General features: G+C 48.3%; 2 protein-coding genes across 2 annotated transcripts in view; both read right to left on the bottom strand.

The window, feature by feature from the left end:
* Positions 1 to 22,513, bottom strand: part of CAPN5 (calpain 5) — a 97,776-nt gene that overhangs the window by 29,606 nt on the left and 45,657 nt on the right. The window lies entirely within an intron of this gene.
* Positions 13,257 to 14,129, bottom strand: OMP (olfactory marker protein). Its single transcript, XM_079974276.1, has one exon. It carries the CDS (start codon positions 13,757 to 13,759, stop codon positions 13,280 to 13,282), a length of 480 nt encoding a protein of 159 aa, XP_079830402.1. The 5' UTR covers positions 13,760 to 14,129; the 3' UTR covers positions 13,257 to 13,279.

Raw genomic sequence — 22,513 nt, 5'->3', positions numbered from 1 at the left:
ATTGGAGCACCCGGAACCCACGCCAGAAGAGAGGGAGGGGGGAAGGGGGGGCTTCGAGGGGGGGATGGATGTCAGGGACTCAGTGGGAGCGCAGGGAGGAGAAGAGATGGAGAGCGAGGGGGAGCAATCCGAGGGCAGCGTAGGAGAATATGACAGCAGCCCGAGAGATTCCATGAGCCTCTCCAGCGAATCGGAAGATTCACAGAAGGGGGCGCCGATGGGCAGAGCAAGGGGCGAGCCAAGGGGGACACCCCAGAAGCAAGGGGCCAGCGGGGACTCCCAGAGCAGCAGTTGGAAATCAGGACCAGCTTCCCCACCAGAGCGCAGTGGGGGGGAGGAGTTCCAGGTGTCAGAGCCCACATATGCACCACCAGCGAGAGAAGATGAGTCAGGGTTGACCACGCCTCCGTCGGAGAGCGAGTTAACGGTCAAGAGGAAAGTTGCAGGCTGGGCGCGTGCGCCAAGTTCAAAGGTACAGGCGAGCGGCACAGAAGGTAGCCCGGATAGGGAACCAGGTCCTAAAGCCCGCCGGAAGGAGGGGCAAGAATCGTCAGGGTCAGCATCAGAGGAGTCCAGGAAGGATGAGACCCTAGTGGGCAGGAGGGCCCAGAGGAGAAAGGAACTTAGAAAGAGGTGGAGCAAAGCGAGAGTCTTAAACTGGTGTGGAAGGGGAGGAGACTCAGACGGGACTTCGCCGGTCTAAGGTCGGGACGTAGAGCTGCACGCTGCGGCTTTAAAATGGAAACTGAATCTCAATAAAGACTTTTGTACATAACTACAGCCTAGCGTTGGTCTGTGAGCTGGGACCTGGAGGCAGCTCTGACAGATAAGTTGTAAAATTTCCCCCATTCCTTATTAAAATGTTGGTCTTCCTGATTTCTGATTCTTCCGGCCATTTTGGCATAATCCATAAACTTGATCTGCCATTCTTCTCTGGTCGGGACTTTATCTTCTTTCCAATGTGCAATATTTAAGAGAGCATCCTTCCTTGCCCATCAGCCTTCGAGAAAATCATCTTCTACGTTAATCCTATCAATCACCGGTGTTTTTTTTTTACATCCCATACTTATTTTCTGCCTGCAGGTGGCTCCAGAAAGCCCCATTTGGAGGCTGCCTGGCAAAAGGGCACAATTCTTAGAAATATCTTAAAAACAATGGGGAACTGTGATAACATGAATGCTCCTTCTCAGCGTACTCCATTCCATAAGCCGGCATTCTGTAGACATTGAACACACCAAGCCTTTACTGTTTTTCCTAAAGATTTGTGTTTCCTTGTTCCTGCAAATCTTAGTATTTGCTGGTGGCGCTACAGAAGCATTGATATTCAATGATACGATATGATAATCTTTATTGTCATTGTCCCATACAGAGCAACGAAATTGAAAAAAATCTACATCAGACATTCAAAAACCAACAAGCCTGCTATCCCAGGTATCCCAGCCTGGTTAAAAACTCTGATACCCCATAATTAAATACAATATGCTCCCATAGAGACTACCTTAAAGGTAAAGGTACCCCTGCCCGTACGGGCCAGTCTTGACAGACTCTGGGGTTGTGCGCCCATCTCACTTAAGAGGCCAGGGGCCAGCGCTGTCCAGAGACACTTCCGGGTCACGTGGCCAGCGTGACATCGCTGCTCTGGCGAGCCAGAGCCGCACACGGAAACGCCGTTTACCTTCCCGCTGGTAAGTGGTCCCTATTTATCTACTTGCACCCGGAGGTGCTTTCGAACTGCTAGGTTGGCAGGCGCTGGGACCGAGCAGCGGGAGCGCACCCCGCCGCAGGGATTCGAACCGTCGACCTTTCGATCGGCAAGTCCTAGGCTCTGAGGCTTTAACCCACAGCGCCACCTGCGTCCCTTAGAGACTACCTTACACTGCATTTAAAACCAAAATCGCATTTGGATAGAAACTGTTTCTCAGGTGGCTAGTTCTAGTCTTTATAAACCTGTACCCTGAATGTCACTCTGGGTGGCTTCCAACTGAATATTAAAAACAATACAGCATCAGACATTAAAAACTTCCCTAAAGAGGGCCACCTTCAATTGTCTTTTAAAAGTAAAATAGTTGTTTATTGCCTTGACATCTGGTGGGAGGGCGTTGCACAGGGCAGACGCCACCACCAAGAAGGCCCTCTGCCTGGTTCCCTGTAACCTCACTTCTCGCAATGAGGGAACCGCCAGAAGGCCCTCGGAGCTGGACCTCAGTGTCCGGGCTGAACAATGGGGGGGGGGGGGGAGACACTCCTTCAGTTATACAGGACTGAGGTTGTTTAGGGGTTTAAATGTCAGCACCAACACTTTGAATTGTGCTTGGAAACATACTGAGAGCCAATGAAGATCTTTCAGGACCAGTGTTATGTGGTCTTGGCATCTGCTCCCAGTCACCAGTCTAGCTGCCGCATTCTGGATTAATTTTAGTTTCCGGGTCACCTTCAAAGGTAGCCCCACATAGAGCGCATTGCAGTAGTCCAAGCGGGAGATAACTAGAGCATGCACCACTCTGGTGAGACAGTCTGTGGGCAGGGAGGGTCTCATCCTGCGTATCAGATGGAGCTGGTAGACAGCTGCCCTGGATACAGAATTAACCTGCGCCTCCATGGGCAGCTGTGAGTCCAAAATGACTCCCAGGCTGCACACTTGGTCCTTCAGGGGCACAGTTACCCCATTCAGGATCGGGGAGACCTGCCCACCGAAAAGGACCATAAACTTAATGGACCACCTTAAGCCTGCCTTATCTGATCAGATCATAGATTTGTAGAGTTTGAAGGGACCCCAAGGGTTTCCAAGCAGAGGTTGGGTGGCCATCTATCATGGATCCTTTAGCTGAGATTCCTGCATTTCAGGGGTTGGACTAGATGATCCTCAGAACCCCTTCCAGCTCTAGGATTCCACTATTCTATGATTACATACCACCATCATCTGAGGTGCAGCTGGTCAGATTTAGTGAACAGTCTTTGCCTGTTGCTGCAGCTGCATGGTGGAATTCCAAACCCCAGGGAACCCACTGGATCCCTCGCTCCAGGAAAGAATTTTGCAGTAGGTCAAAGACCTTTTACATTTCTCAGGAACTGATCTCCCTGGCTTCTTTCTTTGTGACACTTCTAATCTCTTCCACCTGCATGGCTCTGCTTGTTAACTTGATCTCTCTTTCCAGCAGGGTCAATTTTGCATTGTTTTTGCAAGATGCCTTGGGCTCGCAAAAGGCATTGCATTGGGGGGAAAATCAACCAAGCAGTATTGAAATTGAATTGAAATACTTTATTGTCACTTGTACAACTTGTATACAGTGAGATTACACGAGCACCCCCCACTCAGCTCTCTTAGTCTTAATTCCCCTTGTTTACTGACACACACCCACCCAACCCAAAAGTCAGTTGCCCTGTTGTTATCTTTTCATTCAGCAGCCTAACAGCCCACGGATAGAAGCTGTTCTTTACCCTGTTGGTGTGACTAATCCTGCTTCTATTATCTTCTCTCCCGTTGCTTGGTCCCTGCTCCTGCCAACCTAGCAGTTCAAAAGCACATAAAACTGCAAGTAGATAAATAGGTACCGCTCTGGCGGGAAGGTAAATGGTGTTTCCCTGCGCTGCTGTGGTTCGCCAGAAGCGGCTGAGTCATGCTGGCCACATGACCCGGAAGCTGTACGCCGGCTCCCTCGGCCAATAAAGAGAGATGAGCGCCGCAACCCCAGAGTCGGTCACGACTGGACCTAATGGTCAGGGGTCCCTTTACCTTTAAGGTCTTCACTGAGATAAACTTCTAGGAATTTAAAGGAAGAGACTCTCTCCACACAGCCCTCCCCGATGTACAGCGGGGCTAGCTCTCCTCTCTTCCTCCGAAAGTCCAACACCATCTCCTTTGTCTTGCTGTTATTAAGGTTGTTCCCTAGGCACCATGGAGATATTTTTTGGACCTCCCCTCTATACACTGATTCGTCTCCACCTGTTATTAAACCCATTATGGTGGTGTCATCTGCAAACTTAATAATTGCAGTAGATGGGTCAGATGATACACAATCGTATGTATACAATGAATACAGGTAGGGACTTAGCACACATCCCTATTGCGTGGCCCTTGGAAAATGTTCCAGGCATATTCCCTGACTAACACTGGAACCGTTATGGGGGTCAGGCCAAAGGAACCAGCAGAAGGGCAAAGATCAATAAATTCTGGCTGCATTGCACCAAGGAAGTTTACTGCAGAAGTCGACAACTTTGTTGGGGTCTGTCAAGACCTTTATTGTAAGAATCTTGGCCGCATCAAGAACGAAGTACCCAGGTTTCCTTGTTTTCCTCTTCCCTCCTCATTCTTCTTTCCTTTTGTGTTGTGCCCTTTTTTTAAGATTGTGAGCCTGTGGTGGTCTTGTTTATTACTGGACCGTGAGTCACTCCAAGAACCCAAGTTTGCTTGTTTCCCTCTTTCTTCCTCATTCATTTCCCCCTTTTTGTTAGATTGTATGCCTGAGCGGCATGGGACGCGGGTGGCATTGTGGGTTAAACCACAGAGCCTAGGACGTGCTGATCAGAAGGTCAGCAGTTCAAATCCCCATGACGGAATGAGCTCCCGTTGATCAGCCCCTGCTCCTGCCAACCCAGCAGTTCGAAAGCACGCCAAAGTGCAAGTAGATAAATAGGTACCGCTCCAGCAGGAAGGTAAACAGCGTTTCCATGTGCTGCTCTGGTTCGCCAGAAGCGGTTTAGTCATGCTGGCCACATGACACGGAAGCTGTACGCCGGCTCCCTCGGCCAATAAAGTGAGATGAGCGCTGCAACTCCAGAGTTGGCCACGACTGGACCTAATGGTCAGGGGTCCCTTTACCTTTACCTGAGTGGCAGAGGTGGCCTTGCTTGTTACTGAACTGTGAATGGCTCCAAGAATCTTTTTCGGCCGAAGGACAGGATAAAAATGCTTTTCTTGGCAGCGCCAAATGTACTAGGAATGAGTGGCTGAAAGATTCCCAGCCCTCTCTCAGGAAGATCTAGATAAAAGCAAATGTGGAATCGCTAATAGCTTCTTGTGGTCAGAGAAAGGGGGCAAATGCATTGTAAACGTAACCCCTGAAAGGTCCATTAGTCCATTAGCTACTGATGCATTGTACATACAGAAGAAATATGCCCCACTCAAGGCCAGAGAGAGGCATACGGAGAAGAAATCTGTTTAATATTGATGCTGATATCTGCCTCCAAGAGCCATATATTAATAAAGGGGGGGGGAGATGCAGTTCATAGGGGGGAGTGTCAATTAAAAACAGAGCTCTGCACTCTTGTAACCGTTCGCTAAACACAAAAATAATTGAGCTGTGTGTCAAAGGACAGCCTTAGCACAGTGAAATTGAGCAAATCACTAAAAAAATAAAATCAAACATAAATTAAAAAATGATTTTTTGGTGTAAGAAAACAACAAGACTTTTAAAAGAATCGCTTTCTAAAAGAACCCCAATCTAAAATTAAAGTGAATTTAAGGCATTTTTTAAGCAAAGGACTACAAAGTCCCAGGGAGGAAACCAAAACGTCACCTCAGATTCCTAAAGGTACTTGCAAGGGGAGTTTAAAGTGAATGCGCTGATCTTTTTTTTTGCACGGCGATTGTTCCCTAGAAACCCAATGAACCACACCTGCATCTCAGGGGCAAATGTCACTGCAGAGCAAGCATGGGGCATATCTGTGCCCCTCCAGACGCCTTATGAGGAACGGCTAAGGGAGCTGGGCATGTTTAGCCTGGAGAAGAGGAGGTTAAGGGGTGATATGATAGCCATGTTCAAATATATAAAAGGATGTCACATAGAGGAGGGAGAAAGGTTGTTTTCTGCTGCTCCAGAGAAGCGGACACGGAGCAATGGATCCAAACTACAAGAAAGAAGAATCCAGCTAAACATTAGGAAGAACTTCCTGACAGTAAGAGCTGTTCGACAGTGGAATTTGCTGCCAAGGAGTGTGGTGGAGTCTCCTTCTTTGGAGGTCTTTAAGCAGAGGCTTGACAACCTCGGGAGTGCTCTGATGGTGTTTCCTGCTTGGCAGGGGATTGGACTCGATGGCCCTTGTGGTCTCTTCCAACTCTATGATTCTATGATTCAGATGTCGGTGGACTACTACAAATCCCATCCCACCCACCCCCCAAGCTAGCATGGTCAATGGTCAGAGATTCTGGGGCGCTGCATATATTTATTTAAATATATACCGCTTAACACTGTAGCCTCTAAGCAGTGTGCAATAAGTGTAAAATTAGCTGGAAGCATAAAAAATACTTCTGCTGTCTTCAAGAAGTGTCAGAAGTTTAACAGGGACAGAGGGACTGTCAAGGCTTCCCCTCCCAAAAATAATAATCATGGGGATTGCAGAATGCTGAGACTTGTTAGGTAACCCCTCACAGGACTACAATTCCCGGGGGAAAACTGATTTTAATAAATAAATACATAATATTTGTTACTTAAGAGAAGTGTTGAAGCTGCAGAGAGATCGAGGGAAGTCAACTAATATAGCAGGGATTGGAACTAGTTAAGAAAAGAAAAGAAAAGAAAAGAAAAGAAAAGAAAAGAAAAGAAAAGAAAAGAAAAGAAAAGAAAAGAAAAGAAAGATTATAAATGTATTTCTTTCTGAGAACCTGGCATATAGGATCTTCAAATTACTGTTTGTATCCTTTGAATAATTTTGTGTACATGTTCTTTTTTGTGCTTCCTCCCCCCCCCCCTTTCCCCCTTTTTATATTTTCCCTTCTTATGTATTTTTTACTTTTATTTTTGAATAGTTGGCTGTAATGTTTAATTGATGCTTTCTTTGTGATTTTAAAAAATGCAATAAAGTTTTGGTGTTTTTTTAAATACAATTCCCGGCATTCTCACATAAAAAATGTACTTCCCAGGAAGCTCTGGTGGAAGCTACAGCCGGAATGCTTCAAAGGTACCATGTGGCTGTGAGCTCAGAAGGGCTTTGCAAGCAAAATATCCCCCCCCCATGCCCCCTCCCCTAATCACAAACCTCTGTATTCAGGGTACCTGACTACCAGACCCCTGCGTAAAAAAAGTAAAGGGGAGACAAAGCAGCCTTTTTCAAGTACCTTGGCGGTCAGTGCCAGATTTACGTATAAGCTAAACAAGCTACAGCTCAGGGCCCCACTCTCTTGGGGGCCCCAAAAAAATTTAAAGGAAAAAAACCCCTGGATGTACATTTCCAAAATATAAGATAAAAAACAAATAAAATAAAACCTACATACAGCAACAGTGTTTTGTGTTGTGTAGGCTCCTATGATGTAAGTCATGGGCCCCGCCTGCTAGCCTGCTCCCTAAAATATCACTGGTTTGCTCCTTTCTATATATAGGGGACGAGGGTGGCGCTGTGGGTTAAACCACAGAGCCTAGGGCTTGCCGATCAGAAGGTCGGCAGTTCGAATCCCCACGACGGGGTGAGCTCCTGTTGCTCAGTCCTTGCTCCTGCCAACCTAGCAGTTCAAAAGCATGTCAAAGTGCAAGTAAATAAATAGGTACCAATTTGGCGGGAAGGTAAACGGCGTTTCCGTGCACTGCTCTGGTTTCGCCAGAAGCGGCTTAGTCATGCTGGCCACATGACCCGGAAAAACTGTTTGCGGACAAACACTGGCTCCCTCGGCCAGTAAAGCGAGATGAGCGCTGCAACCCCAGGGTCGTTCGAGACTGGACTTAACGGTCAGGGGTCCTTTACCTTTTTTATATATAGAGTGCCTCCATTCTGCATGGACTGGCTGCATGTCAACATGTGCACATGGCTTGAGATACCTATTAGGTCCATAAATTAACATCTAGCATATAAAGGTAAAGGTAAAGGGAACCCTGACCATTAGATCCAGTCGCGGATGACTCTGGGGTTGCGGCGCTCATCTCGCTTTATTGGCTGAGGGAGCCGGCATACAGCTTCCAGGTCATGTGCCCAGCATGACTAAGACGCTTCTGCCAAACCAGAGCAGCGCACGGAAACGCCGTTTACCTTCCCGCCGGAGCAGTACCTATTTATCTACTTGCACTTTGGTGTGCTTTCGAACTGCTAGGTTGGCAGGAGCAGGGACCGAGCAACGGGAGCTCACCCCATTGGGGGGATTCGAACCACCGACCTTCTGATCGGCAAGCCCGATGCTCTGTGGTTTAACCCACAGCGCCACCCATTCAACACAAAAAACAGCTACCATTTGTTGTTGACAAAGGACAGCTGAACATATACAGTGGTGCCTTGCAAGACGAAATTAATCCGTTCCGTGAGGCTCTTCGTATAGTGGTTTTTTCATCTTGCGAAGCAAGCCTATTGACAGCTTAGCGGATTAGCGCTATTAGCGGTTTAGCGGCTTTTAGCGGATCAGCTGATAAGCGGCTTAGGGCTTAGGAAAAGGGGGGGGGAAGGAAAAAAACCCTGCAGGAACTCGCAAGACATTTTCGACTTGCGAAGCAAGCCCATAGGGAAATTCGTTTTGCGAAGCGCCTCCAAAACGGAAAACCCTTTCGTCTAGCGGGTTTTCTGTCTTGCGAGGCGTTCGTCTTGCGGGGCACCACTGTAAAGGGCCCTGTTACTTTCAGTGGCTGAAGGCCTCATCAAACCTAAATCCGGCCCTGCCTGACGGGATGCCCCACAGGCAACGGGGCATATTTACCTTCTGTTCCTCCAGAGAGCAATGGCTAGAATGGAAGGGCAGCGTTCAGTTAAGAAACTTCCCAGCGGCAAAAGTTGATTGACAGGGGAAGAGACCGGTGCTTGGAAGGTTGTGGTCGGGTCTCTGCTACCCAGGTTTAAGCAGAGGCAGGACAGGATATCTTTCAGGGATGAACACCAGCCTTGAGTGTTCCCTTCCCGCTTTACGATATACTAAGAAAACCTATACAGTGGTACCTCGGGTGACATACGCTTCAGGTTACAGACTCCACTAACCCAGAAATAGTACCTCGGGTTAAGAACTTTGCTTCAGGATGAGAACAGAAATCGCGCTGCAGTGGCGTGGCAGCAGCAGGAGACCCCATTAGCTAAAGTGGTGCTTCAGGTTAAGAACAGTTCCATGTTAAGAACGGACCTCTGGAATGAATTAAGTTCTTAACCTGAGGTAAAGTAAAGGGTAAAGGGACCCCTGACCATTGGGTCAAGTAGCGGACAACTCTGGGGTTGCGGCCCTCATCTTGCTTTACTGGCCGAGGGAGCCGGAGTACAGCTTCCAGGTCATGTGGCCAGCAGGACTAAGCCGCTTCGGGCAAACCAGAACAGCACACGGAAACGCCCTTTACCTTCCCGCTGGAGTGGTACCTATTTATCTACTTGCATTTTGTCTTGCTTTCGAACTGCTAGGTTGGCAGGAGCAGGGACCGAGCAACGGGAACTCACCCCGTCGCAGAACGGACCTCCGGAACTAATTAAGTATGCAACCAGAGGTGCCACTGTCGTTGTTATAGCTACGGTTGTTTTTCAACCACAGCACAATTCCAGTGTCGTTTTTAAATGCAAAGGCAGCACCCCGATATTCTGAAACGAACAAGTCAAACGAACAAGTCAAAAGAGAACCTCACCCTTAAAATAAAAAAAGACCACGAGCTGGAAATTGCGTTCCAAATAATAATATATATATATATTTATCTTTTATTACAATATTTTTTTTTTACACAAAAAGGTTATTCCGAAGGAAGCTTTGAGAGTACAGGCTGCTACATTGCAGATGGGTGCATTTAAATGCCCGTATACCAAGAAATTGCAATTGCCATAGATTGTTGTGTCATTTGAGGCAGGACTGTGACCCCGAGGCAAACCACCTTCTGATGAACCCTCAGCACAGAAGTTAGCAGAGCCAAGCTTCACGGCGCATTTTCTTTCCAATTACTTCCCCAAAGGGCTAATTGTTTCTCAAGCAAGGTGTTTCTCAAACGATGGCCGGCTGAAGACTGCGGAACTTTTCAAAGAACCCAGAACCCACCGGTTCACGAACGCCATTACTTATAAAGCGATCTGGAAGCTCACAGAGACGCTGGACGTTGCCGAGAAATTGAAATCGGCATCTGAGCTGCAGAAAAGCCATAGATCTAGGAGGGCCCACACTCTGCAAAGGGGGGTGCTGAGCTAATGGCCTGCCCCCCCCAAAAGCCACAGCACCAGAAAAGGAAAATAGAGACCCAGGTGCACATATTGCAGTCGCATCTCGTGGCACCACAAGGCGACCAAGGGCATGGTGCTACGGAAGCCCATCCAGGACAACTTTTGCACACACAAAAAGCAAGGAGAAAGTTTTAGGCTCCTCCCCCTGGCCTTGGAAGACTCCACCCCTAGGGGCTTTGCAAACAAACAAACAAACAAAAATGCACTTGGGATGCAGGTCCATGGCGTAAAATTTTCATGTGTTAATTCAGGCTCCCTCAACCTCGGCCCTCCAGATGTTTTGAGACTACAACTCCCATCATCCCTGACCACTTGTCCTGCTTGGGGGGGCGGCGTCAGTGACATTGAACATATGACATTTTTGACGCCCTGCCATTGCATCCTTCCCTAAGCCAGGCAGAATCTTCCCAGGTTTGGGGAAGGAGGTGGCAGACTTTAATACTTCCATACTCTAATTTGCCGGGAACATTTAGGGGCCTAGCTTAGTCCCCCTAGTTAAATGGATGCACACCACTGTTAAGAATGATGTTGGCAAGCTGGAAGCGTGCAAAGACCAAGATGATCAAGGGTCTGGAAACCGAGCCTGATGAGGAACAGTCGAGGGAGGTGGGTAGGTTTGGCCTAGATAAGTGAAGACTGAGAGGTGATACGGTAGCCATCTTCAAATAGCTGAAGGATGGAGCGAGCTTGTTTTCTGCTGCTCCGGATGGCAGGACTTGAACCCAGACCTGTGGATTCAAACTACAAGGAGATTCCGAATCAACATCAGGAAGAACCTTCTGATGGTAAGAGCGGTTCCGACAGTACAATTCTACAACAAGGCAGCCTCCTGCGTTTAAAATTATAATTTTAAAAAAAGGGGGGGAGGCAGGAGATCTGGAGCCCTGTTCCCATGGGTCACCCCTAATAACTCCTCAGTTCCACTGTGTTTCTTAACTTCCCTTCGACCCACTCTGCACAAAAAGGGGGCAACGACTTTGTCACAACCTAATAGGAACCAGAGCAGCAAGATCTGCTTCCATTTGGCCTCGGGGAAGAATGCTCATGCACAGGGAAGCCTTGCTGGAAAAAACAAACCGCCATTAAGGCCTCGTGGGACCACGAAAGATCTTTGCTTTTGATATTTTGAACAAAACATAAGAGTGGAATATACATGCTATTTTCTGTTTCTCCAGCTGGGAAGGGGCTCATATTCCAGTTTCTTCAATGGGATTATCAAAAGCTTTGAGCGACTGAACACCTGCGGCCAGGATGGTTGGGACTATGTCTCAAAAGATAACCTAAGAAGCTGCCTTATGCCAAGTCAGAGCCATCTAGCTGAGTAATGTCTGCACGGATTGGCAGCAGCAGCAACTCTGCAAAGGTGTCAGGGAGAAAGGCAGTCCCAGCTCGACCTGAAGAAGTTGAGGATTGAGCTACAGCCGTAAAGAAACAAACAAACAAATAAATACAGGCACAAGGGAACGCATGAATGAATAAATAAAAATCCAGATTCACTGGCAGAAGGATTCTCAGATGCATAGAAATATTGGTTTTTATAGCAGCAGGCTTCAATTTCTGCCTCCCGCCTAAAGAATAAATTTCCAATAAGTTCCAACAGCTACAATCTGCAAATGGTTGTGGTTTGTTTTTTTAAGAAAGTAGTTTTACATTTATAAGATTTTATACACCTTGTGCAACTGGGATAGGCTCTCTTGTTTCCTAAATGCAGGGAATAATTTACTCTTAGGGCACAGGAGAGGGGAAATGTGATTTGGGGGGGGGGGACGACGACTTAATTCACCCCCCAGCCACAGATCACCAGGAAACCAGGTTCTTTTCTCTGAGCCTCGGCTCCCAATTTGCAAAGCGGTACCTACTTCAAGCCTAGACAGCATCTTAAAAAGCAGAGACATCACCTTGCCAACAAAGGTCCGTACAGTTAAAGCTATGGTTTTCCCAGTAGCGATGTATGGAAGTGAGAGCTGGACCCTAAAGAAGGCTGATTGCCGAAGAATTGATGCTTTTGAATTATGGTGCTGGAGGAGACTCTGGAGAGTCCCATGGACTGCAAGAAGATCAAACCTCTCCATTCTGAAGGAAATCAGCCCTGAGTGCTCACTGGAAGGACAGATCCTGAAGCTGAGGCTCCAGTACTTTGGCCACCTCATGAGAAGAGAAGACTCCCTGGAAAAGAGCCTGATGTTGGGAAAGATGTTGGGCACAAGGAGAAGGGGAGGACAGAGGACGAGATGGTTGGATAGTGTTCTCGAAGCTACTAGCATGAGTTTGACCAAACTGCGAGAAGCAGTGGAAGACAGGAGTGCCTGGCGTGCTCTGGTCCATGGGGTCACGAAGAGTCGGACACGACTAAACAACAACACCTACTTCATGCTAAACACTGTATGTGTGTGGGGTTTTTTAGGGGGGGCGGAGATATCTATAGCACTCTATGTGATAAAAATGCTCTAATTGAGGGTTGCTGGGGTGGGGGGGAGATGAAAAAAAATAAGTCAACAAGTCTTCATCACTGGACTCTTCCCCTTTTACCCCTTGCTTTAAGCTATATTTGCCCCTGCATTTCTCCCAGAACCCATGAGGACTACCAGCTTGCTTCAAAATAGGCAAAAGGAAATAAAATCCGAACAGTTCCACGGGTGAGGTCATTGGCTCCACTGATATACCCTTTGCTCTGGAGGGCAGTCAGAGCTGTGCAGATGCGCAGCTCTCCCGGCGTAAAGAATTGGAGCAAGATGGGAGTCCGCCACCCAGGGGTGCCCTTGCTTCATCCAGCCTGGCTGCGTCGCTTTCTGAGATTGCCAGGGGGCCTTTTTGCACCAGTGTTGCGTGGATTTCTCGACTCGGCGGTCTGTCTGCGCCCATGTGCGCGTCCGTCCGTCCCAAAGCTTCAAAACAGAAAACACACCTCACTTCCCGGCAGGAAACTTTGCCGCCTAAGCTGCGTCACTCGCTGCTTCTCCGAATCCTACGTTGAAAGCGCGTCAAAAAAGCGTGGCCTTCCAAGTTAGAGAAGCAAAGAAATAAATAGAAGGAAATAAGCAGACTTCCCAAATTGAGGCAGGCACCTGTGGCGATCAGGAGGAAATAAACTGCACGGTCTCCACGGAGAAATTTTGTTTTAGAAAATGAGAAAGCAGCCACAGAGTCGACAGCAGCGGGGAGAAAGTGAGGGCAAGAGAGGCCCGACTCAGACTTTGAACACGACTGAGCACTTGAGCTGGGCCGGTTCCAGGCCGTCTGTGTATGCCAGGAGGAAATACATGACTTTCCGGATTCTGGCCAGCTCCACCAGCCTCTCCCCAAACTCCAGAGCATCGGCCTCGTTCCAATCGACCTCCTGGGCGCCTGCCTTCTTCCAGAAGACGGCCACAGGCTCCAGGAGCTGCCTGCGCATGAGATTGGTGAGGTCCGGTGTCCAATGCTGGGAGGTGCCGATGATGGTGACCTTGCCGGGCTTTTCCAGAACCACGTTCCAGCGCAGGAAGTGGAGGCCTTGCTGGCGCGAGAAGTCCAGCCGGTAGACGAACTCATTGGCTTGCAGCAGCTTCTCCCCGTCTTGCGGTTTCTCGTTCCTCTGCTGGAGGCTCTCGACGCGCAGACGCATGCACCGGGTCAATTCGACATCCTGCACCAAGTGCAGCTCCAGCTCGGCCGCCTCCGAAGCCATCAAGACCCTCGGTTTGCCCTCTCCTCCCTTCCCCTCGGCCGTGTTTTGCAGCACTGCCTCTCTGTCTTTCTCCGAGCGTCCGAGATGTGGGAAGAAAAATATGACACTATTTGCAAACTCTTCCTCTCTCTGGCCGGCCCTCCCCTGTCCCAGCGGTGCTAGGCAACCTGCTTCGGTGACGCGAAGCACCCTCGGGGGCTTTCCTCTGGGTGCCCTCGCCTCATTTGCAGGCGAGGGACGGATCCCGGCGCTGTGCGATAAATCTATAGGGGATGTGATCTCTGATGTCAGCTTCCCTGGCAACTCGCCTAGTGACCATTCCCAAACGAGGCACGTGGCATTCTCGGTCAGGTTTAAACGAGGTCTCCTATGTGCTTCGGATGGGGCCTGCCTCTCGGGATGGGGCAGGGGTTGGGGACATATGCTGGAAATTCAGGAGGGGGAAGCAGGTTTCCTCTCTCCTCACCCCGTATGGCATCGAAGCATGTAAAGAAGGCTAGGCTCATACTGGAAACAGCCCCATATTCTTCCCCCTGTTCAACTGACGCTTTCCCCAGCGTTGATAATTTGAGACTGCAGGCTCCTTATGTCGAACTCTGACATGAAACCAGAATTGTAATAAAATAATAATAATAATAATAATAATAATAATAATAATAATAATGCAGTCATACCTCGGGTTATGGACACTTCAGGTTTTGCAATTTTGGGTTAGCTGAAACCCGGAACTACAGTGGGACCTCGGGTTACATACGCTTCAGGTTAAACACTCCACTAAGCCAGAAATAGTGCTTCAGGTTAAGAACTTTGCTTCAGGATAAGAACAGAAATCGGGCTCCGGCGGCGCGGCAGCAACGGGAGGCCCCATTATCTAAAGTGGTGCTTCAGGTTAAGAACAGTTTCAGGTTAAGTACGGACCTCCGGAACGAATTAAATACTTAACCTGAGGTACCACTGTACCGGAATGGGTTACTTCCGGGTTTCGGCACTTGCACAGAAGCACTAAATGACACTTTGCACATGTGCAGAAGCGCCAAATCGCGACCTGCGCGTGCGCAGACGCGGCGCTGCAGGTTGCGGACGTTGCAGGTTGCGAACATGCTTCCTGCACGGATCACGTTCACAACCCTGAGTGTCCACTGTAATAATAATAATAATAACAACAATAATTCATTACTTATACCCCACCCATCTGGCCAGGCCTCCCACTATCCCCAACAGGATATTAAAAACACAATAAAACATCAAACATTAAAAACTTCCCTAAACAGGGCTGCCTTCAGATGTCTTCTAAAAGTCAGAGAGTTGTTTATTTCCTTAACATCTAATGGGAGGGAGTTCCACAGGGTGGGCGCCACTACTGAGAAGGCCCTCTGCCTGGTTCCCTGTAACCTCACTTCTCGCAGGGAGGGAAGTGCCAGAAGGCCCTCTGAGCTGGACTTCAGTGTCCGGGCAGAACAATGGGGGCGAAGGCGCTCCTTTGAGGATACTGGGCCAAGGCCGTTTGTATTGTAGAATATTGTTGAACTGTAGAGTTGGAAGGGACCGTAGGGTCATCTAGTCCAACCCCCTGCAATGAACGAATCTCAACCAGATCCTATGTGACAGGTAGACATCTAACCTCTGCTTAAAAGCCCCCCAAGGAAGCAGAGTCCATAACCTCCCAAGGGAGACCGTCCCACTATCAAACAGCTCTTGCTGTCAGAAAGTTGAAATAAAAAAATAAAATTGTCCAGTAGCACCTTAGAGACCAAATAAGTTGGTTCTGGGTATAAGGTTTCATGTGCATGCACACTTCTTTAGAAAGTCAAAAAGTTCTTCCTGATGTTTTGTCGGAATCTCCTTTCATGTAGCTTGAAGCCACTGGTTCGGGTCCAACCCTCCGGACCAGGAGAAAACAAGCTAACGATACGATAATCTTTATTGTCATTGTCCCATACAGAACAACAAAATTGAAAAATCCACATAAGACATTCGAAAACCAACAAGCCTGCTATCCCAGCTATCCCAACCTGGTTAGTCGCTAAAAACTCTGATACCCCATTTTTAAATAGAATATACTCCCATAGAGACTCCTTACACTGCATTTAAAACCAAAATCACATTTGGATAGAAACTGTTTCTCAGGTGGCTAGTCCTAGTCTTTATGACCCTGTACCTTCTTCCAGAAGGCAGAAGCGGAAAGAAATCATTTCCAGGGTGCGCGCTATCCTGCGCTATCTCTGCAGCTTTCTTATGACACCTGGAATAATAGATTTGATCCAAGGTGGGAAGAGTGCACCCAATTATTCTCTCTGCAGTCTTTGCAACCCTGGACAGCATTGTTTTTCCCCTGGCCGTGCAGCTCCCAAACCACACACAGAGACCATAAGTTAGTACAATCTCCACAGTACAATGGTAAAATGCCATGAACAGGTCCTTTGAGAGATTGTTTTTCCAGAGGATTCTCAGAAAATATAACCTCTGCTGTGCTCTATTCGTCAGGTCTTTGCTGTTTTCTCCCCAGGTTAGGTCATCTCTCAGCTCCATTCCCAGAAATCAAGACCTGAGACCCTTTTCCCCTCAATAATGAGTGGCTGAATATTCAAGGTGTAGATCAAGGTGCTTGCTCAGCTGCCGCGCTTTCGACAGGACCAAGAGAAAAAGTTTGGGAACATCTAGCAACGTTGTACTGCAGGACAGTCCTGTGAGGCTGGGGGGAAAACAACCCTTGAAGCGGACACAGTCTCCATCATCATGTACTTCTCTGGGGGCCCAGATGATGGCTGTGAGATAAGGAAAGTTGAAACCCTGCGGGAGGCGTGATGCAAACCCAACAGCTTTGCGGAGAGAAATGTCTCAAACAGCCTCACCCCAGTTGCTCTCCAACACAGGTACTCCAGAATGTGGCCTGCAGGACTTGCATTTGCTAAATTTAAATTTGGTGACCAGCTGATCGGCGCTGACTTCTAGCCCAGTTGGGACCCCGCTGCATTCTGGATCTTCCAGGCAGCGATCCCAAAACAGGGGGTCGAAGACAGTGCTGACTGAGAATTCTGGAGCACAGCTGATCCCGCAAGGCTTGGTCCCGATCGATCACCAAGTGCTTGGGTCTTCCTTCGCAAGTTGGCTATGCCGGTCGCTCTGCTCACTCGTCAAAGCAGCCTGCCAGCCGCACAGGACCTCAGGATCGGGTCAGCCAAACTGAAAAGGGCCCTTGCTCCCGGTGTAGTGGTTAGAGTAAGGGCAGGGGACTTTTGGCCCCCCAGAAGTTACTGGACTCCAAATCAGCCACAGCCAGCATGGCCAATGGTTAGGTATACAGTGGTACCTCGGGTTACATACGCTTCAGGTTACATACGCTTCAGGTTACAGACTCTGCTAACCCAGAAATAGTGCTTCAGGTTAAGAACTTTGCTTCAGGATGAGAACAGAAATCGCACAGCAGCAGCGGGAGGCCCCATTAGCTAAAGTGGTACCTCAGGTTAAGAACAGTTTCAGGTTAAGTACGGACCTCCGGAATGAATCAAGTACTTAACCCGAGGTACCACTGTAATGGGAAAGCCACATCTTTTATTGCCCTCTTGCTCGAGATCAGAGATAATAATAATAATAATAATAATAATAATAATAATAATAATAATTTATATCCTGCCCATCTGGCTGGGTTTCTCCAGCCACTCTGGGCGGCTTCCAACAGAATATTAAAATACAATAACCTATTAAACATTAAAAGCTTCCCTGAACATGGCTGCCTTCAGATGTCTTCTAAAAGTCAGGTAGTTGTTTATTTCCTTGTCATCTGGTGGGAGGGCATTCCACCAGGCAGGTGCCACCACGGAGAAGGCCCTCTGCCTGGTTCTCTGTAACCTCACTTCTCGCAGTGAGGGAACCGCCAGAAGGCCCTCGGAGCTGGACCTCAGTGTCTGGGCTGAACGATGGGGGTGGAGACACTCCTTCAGAGCCAGAGATTGAACCTGGGACCTTTTGCATGTGAAGCATGTGTCCTAACATCTGAGCTAAGGACCATGCGTAGGCCAGAGAGATGCTTTCGTTCCTCCCGTTAGTCCGTTCTCACACACTGAAACCCTGCAGAGCTGCTTTTAATTAGAAACGCTATTTATTTTATTATATTTTATTTCTATTCCGCCATCTGACTGCATTTTCCCAGCGAATCTGGAGAGCTCCCAACCAAATACAGTGGTACCTCGGGTTACAGATGCTTCAGGTTACAGACTCCGCTAACCCAGAAATAGTGCTTCAGGTTAAGAACTTTGCTTCAGGATGAGAACAGAAATCGTGCTCTGGCGGTGCAGCGGCAGCAGGAGGCCCCATTAGCTAAAGTGGTGCTTCAGGTTAAGAACAGTTTCAGGTTAAGAACGGACCTCCGGAACGAATTAAGTACTTAACCCGAGGTACCACTGTATTAAAAACACAATAAAACATTAATAATGCCAAGGTTGCAGGTTTGATCCCTGTATGGGGCGGCTGCATCTTCCTGCAGGGGGTTGGACTAGACAATCTCAGGGTCCCTTCCAACTTTACAGTTAGAATCATAGAATAGAATCATAGAATCATAGAGTTGGAAGAGACCACAAGGGCCATCGAGTCCAACCCCCTGCCAAGCAGGAAACACCATCAGAGCACTCCTGACATATGGTTGTCAAGCCTCTGCTTAAAGACCGCCAAAGAAGGAGACTCCACCACACTCCTTGGCAGCAAATTCCACTGTCAAACAGCTCTTACTGTCAGGAAGTTCTTCCTAATGTTTAGGTGGAATTTTCTTTCTTGTAGTTTGGATCCATTGCTCAGTGTCCGCTTCTCTGTAGCAGCAGAAAACAGCCTTTCTCCCTCCTCTGTGTGACATCCTTTTATATATTTGAACATGGCTATCATATCACCCCTTAACCTCCTCTTCTCCAGGCTAAACATGCCCAGCTCCCTTAGCCGTTCCTCATAAGGCATCGTTTCCAGGCCTTTGACCATTTTGGTTGCCCTCCTCTGGACACGTTCCAGTTTGTCAGTGTCCTTCTTGAACTGTGGTGCCCAGAACTGGACACAGTACTCCAGGTGAGGTCTGACCAGAGCAGAATACAGTGGCACTATTACTTCCCTTGAAGTTCTATGATTAACTATTAAGAACCAATCTCGCAAAGAAGTGTCACCGCTTAAAGGACCGGTGCGAAGTAGGAGCCCCATTAAAGAAAAGGAAAGAAGTACCCAGCCTCTGCTCAATTGCTTTCCTCATTCTCAGGCTTCCCCATGGCTGATCTCTCACGCACAAACTTGAAAGCCTCTTTCTGCCCTCCTTCGCTCGCAAGAGCAAGGAGGCTCTTTCGATTACCGTATTTTTCGCTCCATAAGACGCACCTAGTTTTTAGAGGAGGAAAGGGGGAAAGCCCCAGTTTTTTGAGGATCAGCTCAAAGTTGTGCAGCTTCTTTTGCAAAGGGGAAAAGCCCCCTTTTTTAGAATCAGCTGAAAGTTGTGCAGCTTACTTTGCAAAGGGAAAAAAATCCCGTTTTTATGTGGTTCAACTCATAGTTCTGCAGCTTTTTTTAGGAAAGGGAGCCCTTTCTACAGTTTCCAGGCATGACCCCGGCTGAATTCCTGCACCAACCGTCTTGTAAAGTTGGGCACGAAGCAGGCCGTCTGTCCGAAAATGCTAAGCCAGAGTGTGGTGTTTGCCTCCTAGGTGGGTCATAAGGAAAGGGTTAAATGAGTGTGAAGTGATTGGCCAGTGGGAACCCAAGGGGAGGAGTTAGAGTTAGAGTTGGAGTTGTTGGAAAGTCAGTTAGGAGTTGGAGAAGGAAGAGAAGAGGGAGGATAAGTCTGTGGGTTGGTCGAGTTGTGTTGTGAGAGAGTGAGAGGAACTGTTAGGAGGAGTCAGACAGATAGTTGGGATAATCAGTTTGAAGTTGTTAGGAACGAATAGGTCAGTAAAGAAACTAAGATTAAGAAACTGACAAGAAGAATTAACTGGAACCTTAAACGTGTTCATGCTTATAAAAATAAACTTGATTATTTGTTAATGTTAGCAACTGTCTGGACTCCGTGTGTACCTGAGGGAAATGGGTTGGTGGCAGCGAAGAGGCAATCACAGTGGTGGCACAGGGATCAATAGACCGTCAAACGTCCGAGGACCCTGTGTGATCGCCACACAGAGCAAAAAAGTTTCCAGCCTCAACCCCATCCAGCAAGTAATACGAAAAGACTCCCGAGAGGCAAGCGATGCTCTCTGCTCCCACCGGGAGAGTGAAGGGATTGGAAAGTTAGCATCGAGCAAACAAACAAAACAAAACAAAAATCGGGTTGCCGGGGGAGGGACGGCAATGTCTGAAATAATGAGTTCCTCATGGGTTCTCTCCTCCTCTTTGAATGGAGTCTCCTAGGACCAAGAGACCAGAGCAGATTGGGAGGCAATTTGCGCAGCTGAACTCAATGCTCAGGAAGGAAGTCAAACGGGGAGAAGCCAGGCAGTGACTGGCAGCTGGTGCAGGAAGCGCATAATGTCACAAGTAAAAAGCAGAGACAACACCTTGCCAACAAAGGTCTGTATAGTAAAAGCTATGGTTTTCCCAATAGTGATGTATGGAAGTGAGAGCTGGACCATAAAGAAGGCTGATCGCCGAAGAATGGATGCTTTTGAATTATGGTGCTGGAGGAGACTCTTGAGAGTCCCATGGACTGCAAGAAGATCAAACGCATCCATTCTGAAGGAAATCAGCCCTGAGTGCTCACTGGAAGTGACAGATCGTGAAGCTGAGGCTCTAATACTTTGGCCACCTCATGAGAAGAGAAGACTCCCTGGAAAAGACCCCGATGTTGGGAAAGATGGAGGGCACAAGGAGAAGGGGACAATAGAGGACGTGATGGTGGGACAGTGTTCTTGAAGCTACTAACATGAGTTTGACCAAACTGCGGGAGGCAGTAGAAGACAGGAGTGCCTGGCGTGCTCTGGTCCATGGGGTCACGAAGAGTCAGACACACGACTTAACGACTAAACAGCAACAACAACAACAACAACCCTGCTAAACGATAATAACTCGGCCTTCCAGAGTCAAGCAGGTCTACTCCAGAGATGGCCAATGTAGGAACATAGGAAGCTGCCTCATACAGAGTCAGAAGGTAAAGGGACGCGGGTGGCACTGTGGTCTAAACCACCGAGCCACTTTGGCTTGCCGATCGGAAGGTTGCCGGTTCAAATCCCCGTGACGGGGTGAGGTCCCATTGCTCAGTCCCAGCTCCTGCCAACCTAGCAGTTCGAAAGCACGTCAAAGTGCAAGTAGATAAACAGGTACCACTGCAGCCGGAAGGTAAACAGCATTTCTGAGCGCTCTGGTTTCCATCACAGTGTCCTGTTGTGCCAGAAGTGGTTTAGTCCTGCTGGGCACATGACCTGGAAAGCTGTCTGCGGACAAATGCTGGCTCCCTTGGCCTGAAAGCAAGATGAGCGCCACACTTCATAGTCGCCTTTGGCTGGACTTACTGTCCAGAGGTCCTTTACCTTTTCTTTTTTTACAAAAACAGACCAGACCTGAGCAGGGACCGAGCAATGGGAGCTCACCCCATCACGGGGATTCAAACCGCCGACCTTCTGATCGGGAAGCCCAAGAGGCTCAGTGGTTTAACCCACAGCCCCCAAATCCCACAGGACTGTGTATGAATCGTTTCCTTGCTGGGGTGTATGTGAGAGAGGGGGAAGAGGAAGGAACGTACCCCCTCCTGAAAGCTTTACTGCTTGCTGGGAATCATAGAATTGTAGGGTTGGAAGGGGATCCCCTAAGATCATCTAGGCCAACCCCCTGCAGGGCAGGAATATTTTGCCCAACCTGGGGCTCGAACCCACAGCCCTGAGCTTGAGATTCTCTACCGGCTGTTGCTGGAGGGGAGAGCACTGTTGTGACTGTGCAATTCCCAAGGGGCGTCTCGTTGGCCAAACTGAGAGCCGGAGGCTGGAGGGATTATTCTCTGTTTCATTGTTTAATTTTTGAGTCTCAGCCTTTGAACTTTGCAAGGGCTTTCAAAGGAAACAGACAGATTCATACAGGGACAAAAGGCTGCCAAGGGCTAGACGTTGCAATGACTGTATTCCAACCTCCGGCACCAGAAATTGAAGTGCCCGAGGCGCCCGAACAAAAATATAATTTAAAAGCCTGTTCCTGTTTGTTATCTTCACACCCATTGGAAAAGATGCTTGTGACAGCTGCTGCCCTCTAGTGGACAAACACTGGGTTTCTGCCTGTCCAAGCAAATTGTGATTCTGATGTGTTCGTCAGATCATAGAATTGTACACGAGGGTGGTCTCGTCCAATCCCCTGACATGTAGAAATCTTATCCCCAACGTGGGTCTTGAAGCCACAAGGCTGAGATTAAGAGTCTTGGGACGTGCAGGTGACTAGCAGACTTTGAAAATCTGCTATCGCCAAATCAAGTTCATCAGTTTTGCTGAGTAAACCTAAATAACTTTAACTGGCTTTTGAATAAATGCCCAATGCATTGTTACTGTTTTGAATTATTTTGTGTTATTATCTTAGTGCAGGGGTCAGCAATTTTTTTCAGCAGGGGGCCGGTCCACTGTCCCTCAGACCTTGTGGGGGCCGGACTATATTTTTTTTTGGGGGGGGGGAATGAATGAATTCCTACGCCCCACAAATAACCCAGAGATGCATTTTAAATAAAAGCACACATTCTACTCATGTAAAAACACCCTAATTCCCGGACCGTCCGTGGGCCGGATTTTGAAGGTGATTGGGCCAGATCCACCCCCCTGGCCT

This window comes from Podarcis cretensis, assembly GCF_951804945.1.
Source record: "Podarcis cretensis genome assembly, chromosome: 4".
NCBI classification, from domain to species: domain Eukaryota; kingdom Metazoa; phylum Chordata; class Lepidosauria; order Squamata; family Lacertidae; genus Podarcis; species Podarcis cretensis.
This window is presented reverse-complemented; position numbering and strand designations above follow the sequence as displayed.